This window comes from Garra rufa, chromosome 6 (genome assembly GCF_049309525.1).
Source record: "Garra rufa chromosome 6, GarRuf1.0, whole genome shotgun sequence".
NCBI classification, from domain to species: Eukaryota; Metazoa; Chordata; class Actinopteri; order Cypriniformes; family Cyprinidae; genus Garra; species Garra rufa.
The window spans coordinates 14,000,130-14,023,414 of record NC_133366.1 but is presented as its reverse complement, the minus strand read 5'-3'; the positions used below and the strand labels follow the sequence as shown (position 1 = coordinate 14,023,414).

The following is a 23,285-nucleotide window of genomic DNA, read 5'->3' as shown; positions in this document are numbered from 1 at the left end:
AGTAAATCGCATTTTAAATCGCAAATCGCAATTTTGATCAGAAAAATCGCAATTAGATTTTTTCTCCAAATCGTGCAGCCCTAATGGTATTGTTATATTGTTAAAAAAGAATTCTATTTTTTTACTTTTTATTCATCAAATCAGCATATTAGATTCTTTTAAGGATCATGTGACACTGAAAACTGGAATAATGATGCTGAAAATTCAGCTTTGATCACAGAAATAAATTAGATATTGTTTTACATTGTAATATTATTTCACAATATAATTTTTTTCTGTATTTTTGATCAAATAAACAGCCTCGATGAGCATAAGAAACTTCTTTAAAAACATAAAAAATCTTACTGATCCCAAACAGTAACAGATGTTTACTTTTTTTTTACTCTTACCTTAAAATGTTTATCTTATGATTCTTATTTATTTATTGTATTTTTACAGTACACCAAAACAAATTCCTTGTACATGTACAACAACAGTACTCGGCAATAAAGTTGATTCTGATTCTTTACATTAATTGTATATAGTGCTTTATTGACATGCAAATATAGGTCAATTAATATTTAAAGCTTCTTGTCAATATTAATGTGTTTGGACATTACAAGCAGGATAATACCATGCACACTTATGCAAATAATACTATCAGTCTTACCTAACTGAATAACTAACATTTTTTTTTTCAGTTTTAATTACATTTTAAATACTAAATGTGATCCTGAACCAAAAAAACAGTCACAAGTAGCGCAGCTATATTTATAGCAAATGGCAACAATACATTGTATGGGTCAATATTATCTACTTTTTTTATGCCAAAAAATCGTTAGGGTTTTAAGTAAAGATCATGTTCCATTAATATATCATGTAAAGTTCCTACCGTAAATATATCAAAACTTAATTTGTGAGAGAACTTCAATATTTAGATTTTTTGCACCCTCAGATTCCAGATTTTCAAATAGTTGTATATTGGCCAAATATTGTTCTATTCTAGCAATGGAAAGCTTATTTATTCAACTTTCAGATGATGTATAAATCTCAATTTAAAAAAATTACCCTTATGACTGGTTTTGTGGTCCAGGGTCACAAATAGCATCTAAAATAACTAATTAAATCCCCCATTTCATTTCATATATATATATATATATATATATATATATATATATATATATATATATATATATATATATATACACACACACACACACATAAAAAAGTCAGCATTATCAAGGTGAATGAATCATCTTGCTCTATAAATAACTGTTTTATAATATTTTCTGCAGGCGCTGTGAATCAAAACTTCATGCTTTTTATATACGTTTTGTATAAGTGAGAAAACGATGTATAAAGCCTTGTTTGATTTGATGTATCACATTCATTTGCCTCAAAATGAACTTATATGCTAGATTGGACCATTGGACGAACATCTGCAGTGGTACAAATTCACGATATAAATAGTAACATCGCTAAATATCGCCGTGATGTATCTGCACTGCAACACGACTTCACTGAATGATTGGCTTTGAATGGACTTAGGAAAACTGCAAATATCCATATTCATAAACGCAAAAAATTGCTTATTAACGCTCCCAGAATCATTAATTTCTCGTAATGTGGTTTTATATCTTCGTCATGGTCACAGATGACTGTATCTCATCCACTCTATTACTGTAGGCGCCATGTTTGTACTGAGTCTCTGTTCAAACCCATTGCTAATATATTCGTTTCTATATAGCTGTTTTATTCGAAGCGGTAGACACCTATGAGAACCGCTGGCGCAATTTATATACGATTATACTACATATCCTACGTCATAATGTACAAACACAAGCCGCCGTGACTTTTCGCATAATTATTAAAAACATCGTCTCTGTCTCTTTAAATATAATAAAAAGCCTGCCCATAATCGCCTATCAATCAATCTAAGGGACATCGGGCTATCCCTCCCCACCAGTGCCGCCGCCATTCGCACTTCTACAAAAGATCATAAAAAAAAGCTGCTGGGCCTTGACTGTGTGTCGAGCCAGAAAATCTCCCCCGAAACCGCCGTCCAAACATCTGATTTCAGCCTAAAACCATCCAGACCGCGCGCCTCCCACGGAAGCTCGATCTTACGCGCCGAGTGCATTTTAGTGTGCGGCCCAGATCGCTTGATTGATAGGGAGTCGGAAAAGAAGATTTTGAGTGACAGCTTACCTTAGTGCCAATCTTCGTCACAATGACAAGCGGCTGCAGCAATCGGGACCCGCAATTCTTCCATGTCGTCACAGCGTAACGGCACGCAGGCAACTTTGCTCATGAATATTTATGAGGTGGGAGGAGACATTACGGTATAGGGAAAAGTGCTCGCCCCCTGAGACTTCTGTGGGTGCAATGTAACATGTATATTAGGAAAGAGAGTTTGTACAGTGCTCGGTAGTTTTAAATGTTCATTTAGAGCGTTAAAAAATAAAATAAAACTGTGTAAAAATGTTAAAGTTCAAAAACTTTATTTTTTATATCGACCGCTGGTTTGTACCTGCAAATAATTTTGCTATTTATAAACTGTTGGAGTTATAAATGTACTTACACCTTGAAGAATCTGCAAAGTGTTAATTACTGTAGCAAAATAACAGGGATCATAGAAAATGCATGTTATTTTTTATTTAGTACTGACCTAAGTAAGATATTTCACATAAAAGATGTTTACATATAAGAAAATAATAGTTCAAAAGTTTATATATGCTTGATTCTTAATACTGCGTCGTTACCTGAATGATCCACAGCTGTTTTTGAGTTGTTCATGAGTCCTTTGTTTGTCCTGGACAGTTAAACTGCCTTCTGTTCTTCAGGAAAGTCCTTTAGGTCCCACGCATTCTTGTTTTTCAGCATTTTTGTGTTTTTGAACCCTTTCCAACAATTACTGTATGTTTTTGAGATCCATCTTTTCACACTGACGACAACTGAGGGACTCATATGTAACTATTACAAAAGGTTCAAATGCTCACTGATGCTTTAAAACGACACACAATACATTAAGAGCTGGTAAATGTAACATTTTGTCTTCTGGGAAACGTGTAAGTATATTCTGTAGTGTCTGAAAGGCAGTACTGAATGGAAAAAAATTACAATATTTAGGCAAAATAAGAAAAATGTACACATCTTAATTCTGTTCAAAAGTTTACACCCCTGCCTCTTAATGCATTGTGTTTCCTTCTGAAGCATCAGTGAGCATTTAAACTTTCTTTAATAGTTAGATATGAGTCCCTCAGTTGTCCTCAGTGTGAAAAGATGGATCTCATAATCATACAGTAACTGTTGGAAAGGCTTCAAATACAAAAATGCTGAAAAACCACAGAATTTGTGGGACATATAGGATTTTTCTGAAGAACAGCAGGCAGTTTAACTGTTCAGGACAAAAAAGTGACTCATGAACAACTATCACTAAACAAAAAAACACAGCTGTGGATCATTCAGGTAACAACAGTATTAAGAATCAAGTGTATGTAAACTTTTGAACAGGGTCATTTTTATAAATTCTTTTCTCTTGTGGACTTTATGTACACGTCTTTATGTGAAACGTCAGTACTAAATAAAAAACAACATGCATTTTTTATGATCCCTCTTATTTTTTTCAAATAATTAACACTCGCAGATTCTGCAAGGTGTGTAAACTTTTGACTTCAACTGTAGATACTTCTATGACAAAGTCATGGTGTGCTTTTCATTTTGAGCTGCTTTCATCCAGTACTGGCTCTGAAAAAAAGAATGGAAAAAGAGTTTCTGAGTTCATCTGAACTTTAATAATCAAAACAAATATGGGGTAACTCAAATAAAGGCAAAAAAGTACCCACCAGAGAACTTAAATTCTGGGAACTCGGTTAAGTCTCCACCCCCGTAGAGTCTCTGGAGTTTGGTTAGTTCTTCACTAAAAGCTTTCTCATATTCTGGTCCGGCATCTACAAGGCCACCAGAGGCCCTATGGACAACACAAATAGGATGGATAATGTGTTATTCAAAAATATGTGAGATGTTTGATATTTATTGGAATGCTTGGAATGTTTTAATGTTATTTGATTTATGTAGTATATACTGGCTCTTTGTGGCGTATTCCCTTATCTTGTCGAGAAAGAGTCTCTGTATTGGATCCAGTTGTGCTGCAGATAAGAGAGACATTCCTGTTAGTTGTTAAATATAAATATGCAATAATTCTTGAATATCAATATTAGCCTAAATGCTTTCTTTATACACTGCTGTATGTTTTTTTTTTTAAAGAAGACTTTTCTGCTCATCAAGGCTGTGTTTATTTGATTAAAAATACATGAAAAAAGCATAATAATGTTAATTCTTTTTGTTAATTAAAATAGTGTTTTAATATACTTTAAAACAGAATTTATTCCTGTGATGCAAAGCTGCATTTTCAACATTATTAGTGTCACATGATTCTTCAGAAATAATTCTAATTTATTATCAGTGTTGGAAACAGTTTTGATGCTTTGTATTTTTTGGAACCTGTGATACTTTTTTTTAGGATTCTTTGATAAATAAAAGGTTAAAAAGAACAGCATTTATTTAAATTATACACTACTGTTTAAAAGTTTGGGGTCAGGATTTTTTTCTTTCTCTTTTTAAAGATTTTTTTACTTAGCAAGGATATTTTAAATTGATACAAAGTGTTAGTAAAGACTTATTGTTAGAAAAGATTTCTATTTTGAATAAATGCTGTTCTTTTAAACTTCCAATAAAATATTAAGCAGCACAACTGTTTCCAACATTGATAATAAATCAGCATATTAGAATGATTTCTGAAGGATCATGTGACACTGAAGGCTGGAGTAATGATGCTGAAAATTCAGCTTTGCGTCACAGGAATAAATTAAATTTTAAAGTATAATAAAAATAGAAAATCACTATTTTAAATTTCAATACTATTTCAAAATATTACTTTTCTTTCTGTATTTTTGATCAAATAAATGCAGCCTTGATGAGCAGAAGAGATTTCTTTAAAAAACATTAAAAATCCTTCTATTCCCAAACTTTTGAACAGCAGTGTATGTGCTTTGAAAATAAAATTCTGGTGCTGCATATTTAAATGGAAAATATTTATACAAATTAATTATAATTTATCACAATGAAATTATTTGCATTATGAAAAAGAAACAAGCCAAAACGAAAAAAAGAAAAAATCTGCAATAAATTATTTCAAAAGACAGGCATCAGTCCACCCTCTTGTGGTAAATATTAGAATAGCTCAAAAGAAACCCCAGAGCAAGATTCAATACAGACATCAGCGTGAGCAAATATTTGTGTTATGGGAAAATGTACACATATAAACTGTCACTTCATTGTTCAAGCAGGTCGGTTCTTAAATTCAGACATCTGTCAGGTTAGAAACTGAAATCCCCTGCTTATGTTTGTGTGGCATGGCATGTCTTCTTGTTTATTTCAGGTAAACAAATCTTTAAATACTGCTAAAGCTAACATCAGATGTTAGAACTAGACAAATGATTAAAAGCAGAATGCAAAATAATTCTAGTTCTAAACTTTGTAATGAACTTTAGTATTTTCTGTGATTTTTTCACATTAAAATTATAATAAATGCATGCTATGAAGCAATCACGACAAGTAACAAACAAAAATGACAGATTTTAAGGCAAACAAGTCTGTGTTGTACTATAAAAACTTAGAAGAAAAGTAATGATGCAAGTAATACATTTAAGAAAACTGCATCTAAGCTATCCACCTTTTTCTTTCTGTAAGAGTGTGCGCAGTCATTTGTAAACTTTATGGGTCTGGCTTGCAATCTCATCCGCATTCAGCTATTTTTAGCTGTAGAAAACAGCTCATTTTGCTGCATGATATTGCAAATTGGTGTCTTACTATATTATTTTAATGTATTATCTTAATTATGAACACACTGGTTTGTAGTGCACAGTTTTACTGTTTACTGCACGTTGTTATTCTTCTCTTTCCCTACTTTGCCTCAAATAACTATCCACAAAAAATTATTTTGAAAAATATGAATTTATATATTGAATGCAGGAAGGGTGACACATACCCTCTTCAGCTGCCACTGTCTGATCCTCTTCCTCTAAAATGTCAGTTTGTCCAAGAATTGGGTCCTTCAGACTGACGGATGTTTGAGCATCACCAGACATTTCAGACGGAGCATCTACAGCTTTACTTAGAGACACAGATGTGATCTTAACAACAGGAAGAGACTCAGTTGATTTAGGTGAAGAGATGTCAGGCATGGGGTCAAAGACTTGAATGGTTTCTTCATGAGAAACTTCTCGAAGGATTGGAACTTCACCAGAGGCAACAGCCACAGCTTTAGCACTGGAAATATCTAGTATGGAGTCGGCTGTGCCATCTGAAAAAGACCCAATTGCCTGATTGATGATCTTCTGGCCAGAAGATGGTTTGTCTGCTTTGACATCTGAAGACCAAGTGGGAGCTAGAAAGTCTTGAGATTGAGTGAATTGAGGCTGTGAGAAGTCCTGTGATGCTTTGGCCACGGCAGCCACTTCTGAAATAGCAAAAGACTTCTGTAGATGATCTTTGGAAGTCACTATAACATCAGGCATGTAAATTGTTTCATCAGTTTCTGCTGTATGTTTTTCAGAAGCAGAAGCCACATCCTCAGAAGATGGAATGACTTCTGAGGTGTTTGTTGAAGACAAATCAGAAACTTGATTGATTTTTGTAGTCTCTTGTGGAGCATTAACGGCCAATTCTACAGCTGACTTGACAGCTTGAGGTACTGCATCTTTTGCATTCATAAATTCAGTGTTTGTTTTATTATGCAGACCTTCTGTGGCTATTTGGTGAACATCTTTTGAAAACGCAAAATCCACAGAAGTATCAACTACGGCAGTGTCAGGTGCTGAATAAGTATCCTCAGCGTCTTTTGTTGGAAGGGTGGTGGTAGAGGTTTGAACTTTTGCACTGAAAATAGTTTCTTTGGCATCACTCTGGTCATTCAGTGTATTTGGTGTAGTTGGTTTGGTTGAACTAGTAGCAGCTTTCAATGCAGAAGTAGTGATCACTGATTGTTTCTTCTCTTTGGTCTCCTTGGCCTTTTGCTGCAGTAATTTGGCAATATCGTTTATAGTTTTTGGTTTAGCTTTTTCTAGGGTAAAGACAACATTGTATTAATGCATATGACAGAAGCAAAAAACAAATGACTCAAATAACTTGGTCAAATTACTCAAAATTCTATGAAGGACATTTGAATATTCTGAAGAACCTTTTATAGAGCACCTTCAGAGGAATAGAAAGGTTCCATGGATGTTAAAGGTTCTTTTTGGAATCTTGTGTTTTCAAGACATGCCATCAATCGGCCATATTGGTGGCACTGAATGTAAAGCACTGAACCAAACAAAACTTGCATCTTTTGCTCATTATTGCTGCTGAAAATGGTCAATTATTGTCATGTTTTGGCCTGTACTAATAGGTTGGACCGGGAAAACATTTGGAGACCTACAGACTGCCAAAAGTTACAAATCAAGAAGAAGAGCGCAAAAAACTGTCTGAGGAACAAAAGGCGTTTGTGGTTGACCAAACTGAACCAGGACTTCCAGAATCTTGACATTTGTGTTTGTTCTTATAATTTCCAGTCAGGTAGGTGAAATATTAGGCTAATTAATTCTGCCTGTATGTATTTTTACCACCCAATATTGTGGCCTTTCCTTCTTGCTAAGTCCTTCTCTATATGATTTAGCAGCTTTTTTCTCTGGTTTAGACACCATGAATTAGCAGAACAACGTATTCAGTAGTATATTAACCGTGCAATCCATGCTGTTATTTACATCCGTGTATCACCAGTGTGGCCATGTATCCGGGTAAGTGACCAAATCGTGACGTAGGTGCAAACCTTCTATTGATGCCAATAAAGAACCTTTACTTCAAAGAAGTGCCTCAATATTTCTAAAGTAAGACACCACACAACAAAAAGTCAAATAAGTGCAAGAAAAGTCATGATAACTTACTTATACTTGTATATCTGACAGGTTTCTTGACATTATTTGCTTTGGTGCAGAGCGGTGTCAATGGAGGGACGTTCCTGTGAATCCAACTATCCAACCAAAGGAACTACACAGGAAAGGAAATACACAAAGTCATAGAGGTGATAAAGATGAAGAGGCGAGAAGAAGAATGGCAGATAATTGCCAAATGCAGATGTGCTGACAAGAAAGCTTGCCACACCATACATAAGACTTAAGGCTGTAAAGGTGCTTCAGCTAAGTACTGATACTTATGCCAAAGTACTTTTTTTATTTTAAATACATTTTTGACAGTTGTGGCAATTCTGTTTTTGCTTTGTCATTATGGTGCATGAAGTGTAGAATGATGTGGGTAATTTAATTTAAAGCAGTTTAACATAAGGAAGTAACATAAAACATGAAAAGAATAAAGGGGTATGAATACTTTTGCAAGGCAATGTAATTTGAATCACAGATTTCTGCAATACTACCCTGCCAGTTTTACATTAGCTGACATCTGAACAAGATATCTGGACAAAGAGTTGGACTAAACTGTATATATTTTGTAATAAGTGGGTGAGCTTCATATGAGGGCACTCTCAATGAATTTGAGACGTTTGGTTAAACTTATACATATTCATTCATAAATGTGACCCCGGACCAAAAAAATAGTCATAAGGGTCAATTTTTTTAAATCACCTGAAAGCGTAATAAATAAGCTTTCCATTGATGTATGGGTTTGTTAGGATAAAATGAGATACAACTATTTGAAAATCTGGAATGGGTGCAAGAAATTAAAGAGAAAATTGCGTTTAAAGTTGTCCAAACAAAGTTCTTAGCAATGCATATTACTAATCAAAAATTAAGTTTTGATATATTTATGGTAGGAAATTCACAAACATATCACATAAAAAAAAAAAAAAACTATAATTTTGACCCATACTATTTATTTTTGGCTATTGCTACAAATATACCCATGCTACGTAAGACTGGTTTTGTGGTCCAGGGTCACAAATAAATAAAATATACATACATTCCAGTGAGGATAAAGTGCTGTAATTTTCCATGCTAAAGTAATTTTATATTTTTTATGAAAACCATTTAATACTTTCTTGCCTTTACTGATTTTAAAGGGTCACTTAACCGAAAAATGAAAAGTCTGTCCTTAATTACCCTCAAGTTTTTCAAAATGGTGCTAGGGTGATGTGGAAGAGAAGAATTGTTGAATAAAGTTGCTATTTTAGATTTTTTTTTTTTGTGCAACAAAATTTTTCTCGTAGCTTCATATAATTACGGTTGAACCACTGATGACACATTGACTATTTTGACAATGTTCTTTGTACCTTTCAGGGCCTTGAATGTGGTAGGACCCTTGCTGTCTATGGAGGGTCAAAAAGCTCTCAGATTTCATCAAAATATCTTAATTCCTGTTCTGAAGATGAACGAAGGGTGAGTAATTAATGACAGAATTTTCATTTTTGGGTGAACTATCCCTTTAAGGGGAGACACTGCAGGCAAAAACACCTATCAAGTTTGAGATTTTGGGCCTTTTGGTGTTTCATAAAGTGTTTTTTTTTTCTTTTTTTCAGAAAACACCCAAAAGACACTGTTGTGTTTCTTTTATAGCACTTTATCTTTTTGTGTCAAGAGATTTCAATTACAATATATATTTTTAAAGGCAGTTTTCTCAAAATGAGTTTTTTCTCCTACACTGAGCCATAAATCTCCACTTAAATAGCACTTGTACACACCAAACATCTTTATTCCTGTCTATATTCAGAAGGTTTTTACAGAGGGATTTTGCTTAGTTGTATACATTTTATTTCCCCCAAAATGGTAAAAAATACATAGTTTTATGTGTGTTCTAAGTTCTGAATTATGGAGTGACAAAATGAGATACCCCAAATCCCCTCTGTAAAAACATTTGGCTCTAATATGGCTCATTTGTATATTTTAACCTAACATTTTAGAAAACTTGTAATACAAAAAATGTAATCAATTAACTGGGTAAGTAAGGCGGTAACTATTTTTTTTTTTTACCCTATTCACCTGCAGTGTCTTTTTTTAAATTGAATTAGCTTTCAACTTGAGTGACAGTCGTAAACATGTACCTTTAAAACCCTCAATCGTCGTATTCTCTGGAAGGACATTATCGGGAACATCCCAAAGAAATCTTATGGCTTATGGTGGAAAGAGTAAACATACAGTTACTTCAAGAGGACAGTGAACGTGCAGAACAAAATACTCGGGTTTACTCTCACCAACAACGAGATGCAACATTCGTACACAATATTCGTGACAACATATATATATGGCCTTGTGGTAATCTAGAGTATTTTTACCCTCAGTGTAGCTCTCGTCGACCGTGTGTTTTTCAAAGACACCGCTTGTTCACTTGTCCATCGCAAACCAGGACATACCGTTCAAAAGTCGTTAGAGATTCAAAGGCTTTCATTTAACGCCTCTATAAATGTTAAAATTGTACAACAAAGCCAAGAAAATTCACAAATGTTCCAAAAATGTTCCGTAAGGCTTAAAGACGTTGCGTAATACTGCTGACACGCCTCCTTCAGAGAAACGCAACTGTGCATGATGTTTGTAGTACGTCGTTTGTCTTCTCACAATGTAAAATCAAATGTAGAAAAAGGTAAAATAATTTAATAAATGGGTGTTGACATGAAAACCGTGACATTCCTTTTACTACACAAAGTCGTTTTGAGTATAATAAAATGAGGAAACACTTATGCGTTTATCTTGGTCCAATTGAGTTTTATTTGCAACATTAAGACAACACACTGCTTCTACATTGATAACAATACGCTGTCATCAACATATGTACTTCTCAATTTGTAATATATTATACTCCATTCAAAGTTTTAAACATAGACACATATATTACTGTTCAATCAATGGGGCTTTGCTCATTAAAAAATAATGAAGGTGAGGGCAAATGTTCTGGTTTGAAATGTACAGTGTGCGTAAGAGCTGAGGGAAGGAAATATAGAGAAGAAGGGAAAAAGGAGCGGATAAAGAAAAGATGTGTGATTATGACCCCCTTGCATTGTCTGAAATATTCTTTTGAGATGAGGTTTGGGGAAAGTGACCCAGCAGAAAGCATCCAAAGCACTAAGAATCACTCTTTCTCATATGTACACACATACACACACACGTAGAAAAACCAAGTGGAATAACTTGCTGGCCCCACAATAGCTGTTTTCCTTGATCACTCTGGCATCTCACTAGCACAGCAGTGGAATATTAATGCGTGTATTGCATCTAGACAGGAAAACACACAAATTTGAACAAACAAAACTGATCCCCGGCTACAGTCCAAAAGGAAACAACACCTTTCTCAGGCTCAGTAGTGTGACAACTGAGGGGAAATCAATAAGACTTAACATACGTCATCATCCGTGGAAAAACAGCAGGATCTTTCTATGACGTATCTGAAGAACCAAAGACATTTGCAGCAGAATTGGGTGAAGATTGATCCCTGTTGCTCACAGATTCATCATTTCTACATGCTGCAACTTGCCAAACCGTTAACACTATAAACATCTTACTATTTTTCAGCAAATAAACAACAGAAAAGCAAATAAAAACATCTCTTTTTATAAATATGACTACAGTGTAGATCACTAATGCCTAACAACAGTACACGCATGAAAAAACCAACATACTTAAATCAAAAACAAATTGTGAACTCATTAGTAATGCAGTATCAAACTTAAATATAGTACTATATATTAAATAGTTTACTTTGTGATGTACCAGAGTAAAACTAAGAACTTTTAGGGACGCTTTTTAAATTAGTTATTTAATTAATTTATTCTGTTTTTTACTGCAAAATGCTTCTGATCACCCTTGAAAAGCTGCTACAATATTTCAGTTGGCCTCTGAGATGTGTCCCATTCTCAACAAGATAAAAATAAATAAAAGCGACATAAAAAAAGATGCTGAAAAACAAACAATAAATTCCGTTTATAGTCTTTCCGTGGAGCATTTGTGGCCGTATCTTTTCAAAACTTGCTGAAAATTTCCCTGAACATGCTCACGTTTAATGGACCCACACAAAAACAACAACATCTCGACTACATTCAGTAGTTAAACAGTCACCAAATATCTTTCAGTAAAAACAGAAAACAAATAAATGAGTCGGTTGACACTAGAGAGGTTTGCCAGCAAATCCTGGTTTTAGTTTTTAGTGTTAATGACTGAAATTATGGAACCAAATGTTGAACAGCCAGTAAGACTATAAGGGTGAATCTCACAAAAACATGTCCAGGTCACACTTTTTTTTTTTTTTTAAATTACAACGATTTTTTTAGATGTAAACCTGCATACCATTACCATGAGGTATAAATACGGAATTTAAATAATATATCAGCATTTTCTTCGCAGAATTAAATCTATTTTTAGAAATTATGCATCATAAGATTCACCCATAATGACGGATTTTACTGGAATGGCACATTATTTGAAACGTGTCATCATTCTAGAATGATTCTGTGAAATGTTTGAAATGGCACTACTGTTCCCGGGTCATTAGAGTGTTTAATACAAGTACTGCAGGCCTACGTTTGATTCTTTAAGACTTACAGCATCCTGAGACATCCTTCACATCGTTAGAAAAACGTAAAGTTTCCCATCTACAGTACATCCTTCATTTTCACTCGCACATATGACTTGTCTTGAAAAGGTATCGAGGACATTAAAAGTCAGATTGGGATCACTGATTAAGACTGTTACAGCATTTTGCAGACTCACAAACGCTTGTGCAAATACACACATTCACACTCTGGGATTGATGATGCTGGGTGGAGTGGGACTGTCACATTAGGCTGGTAGGCTTTCACCACGGAGGAGTAGCGGATATGGTGTTTGGGGGGTCAAAAGGTCTCGGGTCGAACAACGTGGGTCAGGGTTCGTCAAAGAGCTGAAGGTCCAGTCGCACCACAATCTCTCCCGTAGGGACTTCGTGTAAAAGCAGACGCTTGGTGATGGGCCCCTTGGAGCCCTGGTCCTTCTTGATGTCGGCCAGCCGAATCTCTGTCCTGCCCAAGAAATCTACAAAGACAAGAAGAGGCAGGAAGATAAACTTTATGTGGTTATGATTATAAACTAGCTTCCAATAGTTTGGAGTTTTTTTAAATGTTCTTGAAAGAAGTCTCTTATGCTCATCAAGGCTGCATTTATTTGATCAAAAATACAGTATAAACGGCAATATTCTTTTTTTTTTTTTTTTTTTTTTTTTTTTTTTTACAATGAATCAGTTTTAAATTGTAATTTATTCCTGTAATGGCAAAGCTAAATTTTCAGCAGCCATTATTTAAATTTATATAATATATAATAGATATTATATTATCTAAATATATTATACAGAAAAAAACAGTATAACTGTGAAGTATTATTCCAATTTTAAATAACAGTTTTCTATTTGAATATACTTTCAAATATTATTTATTCCTGTGATGCATTTACATTATAAACATTTTACATTATAAAAGAGCAATAATATGTAAGTGCTGAGATAATACATAAAAAAAGACAAGTAAAAAAAAGAAAACACTAGTGTTAGAGGGTAAATTTTCCTTTTTTTAATGAATAAAAAGAAAACAAGTTGAAAGAATAGAGAAAGAACAGAGAACGCTAGTGTTAAAGGGTAATTTTTTATAATAAATAAAAAGAAAATGGATAGAACAGAAAAAAATTGAGAACTCTAGTGTTTGAGAGTCAATTAAAAAAAAAATGCAATATTTTATTTTATTTTATTTTTTATCTTTTGTAACAATATACTCCACTGTTAAAAGTTTCTTTTTTGAAAGAAATTAATAGTTTTATTCAGCAAGGTTTTAAATTGTTAAACGTGTTAAATTGATTTAAAAAAACATACTAAAGACTTATATTGTTAGAAAAGAAAATGCTGTTCTTTTTAACTTATTCATCAAAGAATCCCAAAAAACATCACAGTTTCGAAAAAAATTATTAGAAGCAGAACTGTTTTTGACATTGATAATAAATCATCATATTAAAATGATTTCAGAAAGATCATGTGGCTGATGAAAATTCATCTTGGCCACCACAGAAATAAATGATATTTTAAAATATATTAATACAGAAAACCATTATTTTAATTATTTTTATCAAATAAATGCAGCCTTAATGAACAGATGAGACATTTTTAAAAACATTAAAAATCTTACTGATCCCAAAAAGCTATGTATGTATATGTATGTGTGAGCATACATACAGTATGTAAGAAAGTCTAAAAATAAGTAAACTGACCGTCCGGGGAGAACTGATCCCTCTCAAACACAGTGACACACAGCACATCCTGCTCCAGGTCTTTGATGAAGAACTGGCAGTTTGAGTTCCATTTAGGGTTCAGAGTGTCCTGCAGTGTCTTCGTGACATGACACTGAGAGCCCATCGTCACCTCACAGTACGGGTTACTCTTCCCTGCACACACACACACACACACACACACACACACACACACACACACACACACACACACACACACACACACACACACACACACACACACACACACACACACACAGTGGACATTTATGATATGATCAATAGTACCAAAACGCTTATAACCTAGTAAAGCATCTCAAATCTTATTATGCAGTATTCATTCTTTACCATTTGAGCGGCAGGGCTTGAGCTCAATGCCTTCAACAATGTTCACCATTAGCCGGCCAATACCAGTGGCCCTCTGAGACCTCACTGCAAACATAACAGAAACACAAAACCACTGCTTAGCAAACACTCAGAGCATTCATAGCTTTATTCAAGCAGTGAGATGTGAGACAAACCCAAATAGGCTTTCTCTCTCTTCTTCTTCTCCGTTTCAATGAAGAGCTCAGAAGCAGCTTTGATCTTCTGGACCCAAGCCGTCCTGCGGGATTACAAGATGTTTGGGAGAATTATAGCTGAGCACATGTAGTACAGATCTAAGAAGCACACAAATTAATTAGTAAATACCTCTCGTTGATGCTCTCAGCCCGTATAGTGTAGACTCTATCAATGTGAGATATGTGGAATATGGGTTCATCTCCTGAAGGATCAGTGGGCAGCTTTACCAGCACCTCATTGAGAAAGATAGGCTGCAGAGATCAATGAGTCACATTAAGGATCAAGAATAAATAAAAAGAACAAATAAAATGATATTAAAGGTCAAAAGCTGATTGCCAGTAAATACGATTTCTTAGAACATCTCACCGTTTTGTACATGCGATACTGAAGGTGGGATTTCGCACTGAAGACCTTGTCCGTTCCAGACGAGCCCAGAGGTTTGATGATCTGTGTGAGGAGCAGGAAATCGTTAAACAGGAAGCCGTAAAGCTCCTTGTTGCTTTTGGCTTTGTAGAGTTTTCCACTGTGCAGGAACTTCCGAGGGCCCAGACAGTTTGTAACCGAGTTGAACACAAGTTGCTGTAAAGAGAGAGAAAAACCTTTAGGTATCATTTTATTTAAAAAATTCATTCTCACTATTAACTAGTTGCTTATTAGCAGGCATATTACTAGCATATTGGCTGCTTATTAGTGAGTCATACAATTGAGGTCAAAAGTTTACATACACCTTGCAGAATCTGCAAAATGTTCATTATTTATTTGACCAAAATAATGCTGGTTTTTCAGCATTTTTGTGTATTTGAACCCTTTCCAACAATGACTATGATTTTGAGACCCATCTTTTCACACTGAGGACAACTAAGGGGCTCATATGCAACTATTACAGAAGTTTCAAACACTTACTGATGCTTTAGAATGAAAAAACAATGCATTAAAAGATGGGGGTGCAAACTTTTGAACAGAATGAAGATGTGTACATTTTTCCTAAATATCATCGTTTTCATTTAGTACTGCCTTCAGAAGCTACATAAGGTACTTGCTTGTTTGTTAAATTTACCCTGATCTTCAAATTCAAAGTGTTTTCACCTCCCCGGCTATGAATGCATTGTGTTTCCTTCTGAAGCATTAGTGAGCATTTGAACCTTCTATAATAGTTGCACATGAGTCCCTTAGTTGTCCTGAGTGTGAAAAGATGGTTCTAATTGATGATGATAACTAATGTTTATTGAGTTTGCGCCGATAGCCTTGTGGGCAGCACGCTGACATACAGTGCTGTTGCAACTCGAGGACCTTTCCCGATCCCACCCCTTATCTCTCTCCCACTTTGCTTCCTGTCATTTCTAATGTGTCCTATCACAATAAAGGCAAAAATTCCAAAAATACTTATTTAAAATAATTGTTTATTGAGCCACGAATCAGCATATTAGAATGATTTCTGAGGGATCATGTGACACTGAAGACTCTAGTAATGATGCTGAAGATTTAGCTTCGCACCACAGGAATAAATTACATATGAAAATATATTTTTAGGACTGTTTATGCACCAGGTTTGTGTTATAGTACCTCTGACAGCCCCTCACACTGCACATGTGCCTGGATCCACTCCAGCCGATCTGAGTTTTCTTTCTCTCGCACGCCTTCGTTGACTTGTGAGCACAGCTCTTCAGCCTTCTCCAGAGCCAGCCGCAGGTGACTGTGGTCTGGGTGGCTTTCTGGAGTGTTCTCTATAATCTGTACATGAGGGGAGAAGAAACATGAGATGATGGGTCTATATACATAAAGCACAAAGAAGTTCAGTTCCAGAACAAAAACTTACAGATCATGTACTCACCACCTTGTCATTAAAGATGCTCATGTCTTTCTTTCTTCAGTCATAATGAAATTATGTATTTTAAGGAAAACATTTCAGGATTTCTCACATACAGTCGTGGCCAAAAGTTTTGAGAATGACACAAATATTTGTTTTCACAAAGTTTGCTGCTCAACTGCTTTTAGATCTTTGTTTCAGTTGTTTCTGTGATGTACTGAAATATAATTACAAGCACTTCATACGTTTCAAAGGCTTTTATCGACAATTACATGACATTTATGCAAAGAGTCATTATTTGCGGTGTTGGCCCTTCTTTTTCAGGACCTCTGCAATTCGACTGGGCATGCTCTCAATCAACTTCTGGGCCAAATCCTGACTGATAGCAACCCATTCTTTCATAATCACTTCTTGGAGTTTGTCAGAATTAGTGGGTTTTTGTTTGTCCACCAGCCTCTTGAGGATTGACCACAAGTTCTCAATGGGATTAAGATCTGGGGAGTTTCCAGGCCATGGACCCAAAATGTCAACGTTTTGGTCCCCGAGCCACTTAGTTATCACTTTTGCCTTATGGCACGGTGCTCCATCGTGCTGGAAAATGCATTGTTCTTCACCAAACTGTTGTTGGATTGTTGGAAGAAGTTGCTGTTGGAGGGTGTATCATTCTTTATTCATGGCTGTGTTTTTGGGCCAAATTGTGAGTGAGCCCACTCCCTTGGATGAGAAGCAACCCCACACATGAATGGTCTCAGGATGCTTTACTGTTGGCATGACACAGGACTGATGGTAGCGCTCACCTTTTCTTCTCCAGACAAGCCTTTTTCCAGATGCCCCAAACAATCGGAAAGAGGCTTCATCGGAGAATATGACTTTGCCCCAGTCCTCAGCAGTCCATTCGCCATACTTTTTGCAGAAGATCAATCTGTCCCTGATGTTTTTGAAGAGAAGTGGCTTCTTTGCTGCCCTTCTTGACACCAGGCCATCTTCCAAAAGTCTTGGCCTCACTGTGGGTGCAGATGCGCTCACACCTGCCTGCTGCCATTCCTGAGCAAGCTCTGCACTGGTGGCACTCCGATCCCGCAGCTGAATCCTCTTTAGGAGACCATCCTGGCGCTTGCTGGACTTTCTTGGACTGAAGCCTTCTTAACAATGCAGTGGAAAGTTTTTTTTCGGGATTAAGTTAATTTTCATGGCAAAGAAGGACTATGCAATTCATCTGATCACTCTTCATAACATTCTGGAGTATATGCTAATTGCTATCATAAAACTTAAGCAGCAACTTTTCCAATTTCCAATATTTATGTAATTCTCAAAACTTTTGGCCACGATTGTATAGTGGACTTCTATGGTGCCTGCAAGTTTGAACTTCCAAAATGCAGTTTAAATGCAGCTATAAAGGGCTCTAATTGGTCCCAGCTGAGGAAGAAGGGTCTTATCTAGCGAAACAATTGGTTATTTTTATATACTTTTTAACACTAAATGCTCATCTTGTCTAGCTCTGTGTGAACTCTGTATTCCGGTAATAGACAGTTAGGGTAGGTCAAAAAACTCCCAATTATTTTTAAGTATAAGTATATAAATAGTTTTTTAAAGAAAACAACCAATCGTTTTGCTAGATAAGACCCTTCTTCCTTGGCTGTGATCATTTAGAGCCCTTTTGAAGTTGCATTTAAACCGCAGGAAGTTCAAACTTGCGGGCACCGTAGAAGTCCACTATATCGAGAGAAATCCTGAAATGTTTTTCCTCAAAAAAAAAAAAAATTCTTTATGACTAAAAAAGAAAGACATGAACATCTTGGATGACAAGGACTTGAGTAAATTATCTGTAAAGTTAACTTCTCCTTTAAAGGAACCGTATGTAAGAAATTTATTTCAGTTAATCATAAAATGGCCCTGACATGTCACTAGACATTAAGAAATCATGTTCATTTCAAATACTTATATCACTGACAACAGTGGTCCGGCCAGGATATTGTCATTTAAAAGTGAAAGTTGCAGCCCACAACTGATGTTATTGTTGTCATTTTGTGTTTTGGTCTGAGGCTCCACCCTCCAGCTGTCTACCAATCAACAAAGTCAGTAGAGTTTCGTCATCCGGGTTGCCAGCTCTGCTCTAGTTACAGCTGCAGCTACGAACGTGTCGGATAAAACATGTATAACGTTACGAAACCTAAAAGACCTCGTTATGAATCCGAAATACGTCGTGACAAAGTCCGAAATAAAACAAGGATTTGTATAGGAGATGCCTTTGAAAGATGGAGACGGCTGAAAACAGATCCTGCAGCTTAGCTGGCAACCTCGAGTCAGGGGGGAGGGGGAGGGGATACACCATCCTATAGGATTTTGAAAGTGATTGCAGTACCAGTTTTGGCCACAATCCTACATACGGTTCCTTTAAAGTAAAACATAGTCGTTTTTTAGCAGTGTTTAGTAGCATTTTCAATGTGTTACTGGCTTTTCATACAGTACTTAAAAAATAGTTGATTATCAAGATACCATGTACATACGTTTTTGATGATGAGGGGGTATCGGGTGACTCTCTGCATGGGTTTGAGGAGGAAGCTGGACAGGGGCATTCCCTTACAGCGAGGGTCCATTGCCAACCTCTGTAAAACATGTAAATATGCATAAAATATCAACTACACAAGTCAATTCAAGAAACCTTTATTTCTATAGTCCTTTATACAATACAGATTGTGTAAAAGCAGCTTCACAGAGATAAAATATGCAGAAATATGCACAATCAGTTATGGAAATTCAACAATGGAGACAGCCTGAAATTGCTCAATGTAATGGCATTTTCTTCCAAAAATATACAAATGTTGAAATTATTTAAAAGGAGTTATTACAAATGAAAGTTGCAAACAATACCAGAAAAAAAGCATCACATTGGATAAACCCACCTTAACAAACTCTTTGAATTCAGGCACCTCGTCTGTTTTCTGCTGAATGAGGGTGGCGCCGTTGAGCTGGCAGCTGCAGAAGCGGATGTATGGCTGCATGTGAGGAAGCTGAGCTGTCAGGATGTCACCAATCATCTTCACTGGCATGCGCTCACCTGACATCTTCTTCCTCACCCGCAACGCCCTGGAGACAGTGAGAGGGACATTCTGGGTAAGCCACGTAATGCTCATTATATGGAATTACATCCAATCTATTCTCATAGTCGTCTCAACAATGAATAAAGACGGAGCTTAAATCAGAGGTTAATTGCATGGTGACTAATGATGAGGTTAGGATTTTACACTGTATTAATCAGTAGGTGGCGTACTTGAGCAGTTTAATGTTGCACATGATCAGCTCTTTCCAGTTGACAAAGATCATGGCCACCTCCTTCTCAGTCAACAACTCCGACTCCAGCAGAGGCTTCTGGAACGTCTGAAAGCATAGCAAACATTGATTAAATTGTTTTAAAACACATTAAACATTGGGTGAATTTAGAAAATGTCTGGGTAATATTTTATCCCAAAATAAAATAAAATACTCATTAGGTGAATTTAGAAAATGTCTGGGAAGTATTTGATCCTAAAATAAAATAAAATAAAATAAAATAAAATAAAACATGTTTGATGAATTTAGAAAATGTCTGGGAAGTATTTGATCCTAAAATAAAATAAAATACTCACTGATTGAATTTATAAAATATCACAAAATAAAAAACAAAAACAAAAAATAAACTCATTAGGAGAAATCTGAAAATGTCTGGGTAATATTTTATCCCCAAATAAAATAAAACAACAGCCATTACTCATTAGGTGAATATAGAAAATGTCTAAATGAAATATAGAGTAATATTAAAAAAAAGTCAATATAAATGTAAATTATATGTTAAATATATAATAAAATAAAAACAATAACCATTTTGAAAGTATATACACACAATTACTAACATAATGTGGATAAAACACCTCAGCAGTTTCTAAACATCAAACAGACAACAGCCCTGACTACTGCTCATCTTTGCCAGTCTATAGGCCTGATTAAACCGTAATGTCTTACTAGTTTTACCTCAGTGACTAGCTGCAGGTCATTGACATAGTTCTCCTCTGTAACAATAAGTTCATGTATGTAACCCTGTCTCTTCCGTTCCACTGGGGTCAGCATGTCAAGCAGGTGGAGGTCGGCACACCCTGTGAAACGCAGAGGTCATGCGCAGTCAAATCTCATGCTTAGATTAATAGATTAAAAAATTAATAATTCATTAGTACATTAATTCAGACAAAAATAAAGCACTTACAACAAACTTGCATTACTGGAAATTAAAGCTGAATGATTTTTCTCTTTGTATTAAGTAAGGAATCATGTAGGATTATTGCAAAATAAAGCACCTGAAGCTTATTACACTTAATATCAAATGAAAAATTGGACATGCAACATTGATTTGAGTTGAACTTACTTTATTATGTGAGAAGAGAGAGATGACGGAGTGATACGAGGCGTAACTAGCAGTTATCATAGGAACACGCTCAACTATACAAAAATATTTTTGACTGCATTTGACTGCGATTGCCCAATCAGAATTAATATAAAACGAACTAAATGTTCATTCACATCTGTAGAATACGTCTGCAGGCATATGTGACCCTGGATCACAAAACCAGTCATAACGTTCAATTTTTGAAATTGAGATTTATGCATTATCTAAAAGCCGGATAAATAAGCTGAGGGTGCAAAAAAATCTAAATGCCTTTAAAGATGTCCAAATGAAGTTCTTAGAAATGCATATTTCTAATCAAACATTACGTTTTGATATATTTAAGGCTATATCTTAATGGAACATGATCTTTACTTAAAATACTAATAATCTTTGGCATAAAATAATTTTGAGTCACACAATGTATTTTTGGCTATTGCTGCAAATATACCCGTGCTAATTAAGACTGGTTTTGTGCTCCAGGGTCACACATTACTCAAGCAATGCTGATTTTATGCCATACTTGGTGTGAGTCATGAATTAAAAGTTACACTTTAAAAAAATGCTGGGTTAAAAACAACCCAGCTTTGGGTGAAATATTGACAAACCCAGCAACTCAGCAGTTCTTTAAATGGTAAACCCAACCTATGGGTAGTTTTACTAGTCAACTATTGTTTAAAAATGACTATATGGCTGGTTTAAAATGAACCAAAAATTGGTTGTAGATTAAAAATCAGACACATAATTACTGGAGACGTCAGCAATGATCAAAAAGTGAACATTTATGAATACATTGCTGATGCACCAAATGCTGGGTCATTTTATTGTAGTAATATTTCAACCCAGGTGCTGGGTAGTTTTTATGCAATCTAAAAAATGCTGGGTTATGTTTTTTAACTCAGATGCTGGGTTCAGCTAGTTGGTTCATTTTATTGGGTTAATTTGCCCAGGCGCTGGATAGTTTTTCTGTTATTAAGCTGCTAAGACATTTTTAATGGGTTATTAAATATTGGGTTATTTTTAACCAGGTACTGGGTGGTTTTTCTGTAACTAAGCTGCTGAGTCATTTTTAATGGGTTATTAAATATTGGGTTATTATTTCTACCCGACTGCTGGGTTGAGCCTGTCTCCGATGAAACAACCCAGTTGTTGAGTTACAGTCAATGCGCTGGCTTTTTAATTCTCAGTGCACTTCTTCAGCAAAATAAAGGTTTGTACAAATTTTATTTCATTTATAGTCTTTACTGTGCTGTAAATGATATTATTTTATGGCAACGCAACATACGACATGTCAGTCAGCTGCATCAACAGCGGCTATTTTGCATGATGGAAACGCCTATTGCCTTGCATAACATACATTTAATTTATTTGTTATTATACTGAATTTAATTTAATGCTAAAATATGTTCTCTAATCTCAGTTGTGTTTGTTTATAGGCAGGTTATGGAGTCAGTCACGGCATATTTTGGCTACAAGTGAAACGTGAACAGCGGCCCATCACCGGTATAGATTTTACCGACACACCGGCACGAGAATTAGCAAGATTTTGGTTATTACAGAGTATGGCTGAATACACTAAAATTAAAATGCTACTTTTAAATGTTACATTTTTTATTTCTAAAACTCTTGTTAAACAAGTTAAATATGTGTAACATTGTAAACTATGCTGTATTAAATTCAATTTGTCCTATATTTTTGTCCATGGGTGTTCTTGCTTAATAATAAATGTTCTTCTTTTGATTATTGCTGTTGCCTCTATAATTCTGAGGGATTTTTAGTTTCCAGTCCATTTTAAGATAAGATTTTCGTTGACTTAAATTAAACAACCCAGCATGTTGGTACAAACATTTACCCCAACCAGCTGTTAAAATAACCCAGCATGTTTTCTGTCCAATATTTACCCAGCGCTGGGTTGCCAAATAACCCAAGTTTGGTTGTTTTTAACCCAGCTTTTTTTTTTTTTAGAGTGCAAGCACTTTTTAATTTAATTTTTTTTATTCAACTTTAAAAAAATAATACATTTCACACTCAAAAAAATTGCTGTTTTTTTTTTTTTTTACCCAAATGCTGGGTCATTTTATTTGGTTGTTTTTAATATTTGTCAGGACTCAAAAAAAATTATGGGTTATTATTATTATTTGTTTTTTACCCAAATGCTGGGTTCAGCTTGTTGTGTCACTTTACTGGGTTATTTTTTTTTTTTAATTTACCCAGGTGCTAGGTAGTTTTTCTGTAGGCTGCTGGG

At 35.2% G+C, this 23,285-nt stretch overlaps 2 protein-coding genes across 5 annotated transcripts in view; both read right to left on the bottom strand.

Moving 5' to 3' along the window:
- Positions 1-2,504: 2,504 nt before the first annotated feature.
- LOC141337218 (uncharacterized) lies at positions 2,505-10,475 on the bottom strand. The gene is made up of 7 exons (XM_073842994.1): positions 10,298-10,475; positions 10,067-10,135; positions 7,962-8,064; positions 6,029-7,102; positions 4,064-4,127; positions 3,825-3,949; positions 2,505-3,726 (listed from the first exon to the last, which is right to left on the bottom strand). Exons 2-7 carry the CDS (start codon positions 10,115-10,117, stop codon positions 3,695-3,697), a joined length of 1,449 nt encoding a protein of 482 aa, XP_073699095.1. The 5' UTR covers positions 10,118-10,135; positions 10,298-10,475; the 3' UTR covers positions 2,505-3,694.
- Positions 10,476-10,703: 228 nt separating this feature from the next.
- Positions 10,704-23,285, bottom strand: part of itsn1 (intersectin 1 (SH3 domain protein)) — a 66,023-nt gene continuing 53,441 nt past the window's right edge. For all 4 annotated transcript variants that reach the window (XM_073843047.1, XM_073843048.1, XM_073843049.1 and 1 more), the window contains 11 exons: positions 20,635-20,756; positions 19,898-20,004; positions 19,530-19,713; positions 19,134-19,232; positions 16,383-16,550; positions 15,186-15,398; positions 14,949-15,070; positions 14,780-14,862; positions 14,607-14,690; positions 14,241-14,414; positions 10,704-13,022 (listed from right to left, as the gene is read on the bottom strand). In XM_073843047.1, coding sequence (XP_073699148.1) covers positions 12,874-13,022; positions 14,241-14,414; positions 14,607-14,690; positions 14,780-14,862; positions 14,949-15,070; positions 15,186-15,398; positions 16,383-16,550; positions 19,134-19,232; positions 19,530-19,713; positions 19,898-20,004; positions 20,635-20,756 — 1,505 coding nt within the window. In that variant the 3' untranslated portion in view covers positions 10,704-12,873. The remainder of the gene's footprint in view (positions 13,023-14,240; positions 14,415-14,606; positions 14,691-14,779; positions 14,863-14,948; positions 15,071-15,185; positions 15,399-16,382; positions 16,551-19,133; positions 19,233-19,529; positions 19,714-19,897; positions 20,005-20,634; positions 20,757-23,285) is intronic.

Coding starts and splice junctions, on each gene's coding strand:
- LOC141337218 (XM_073842994.1), bottom strand. CDS start 10,117: ATGTTCCCGATAATGTCCTTCCAGAGAATACGACGATTGAGGGTTTTA. Junction 4,128..6,028: donor GACAGTGGCAGCTGAAGAGG/GTATGTGTCACC, acceptor TCTTATCTGCAG/CACAACTGGATCCAATACAG. Junction 3,727..3,824: donor CCCAGAATTTAAGTTCTCTG/GTGGGTACTTTT, acceptor TCTTTTTTTCAG/AGCCAGTACTGGATGAAAGC.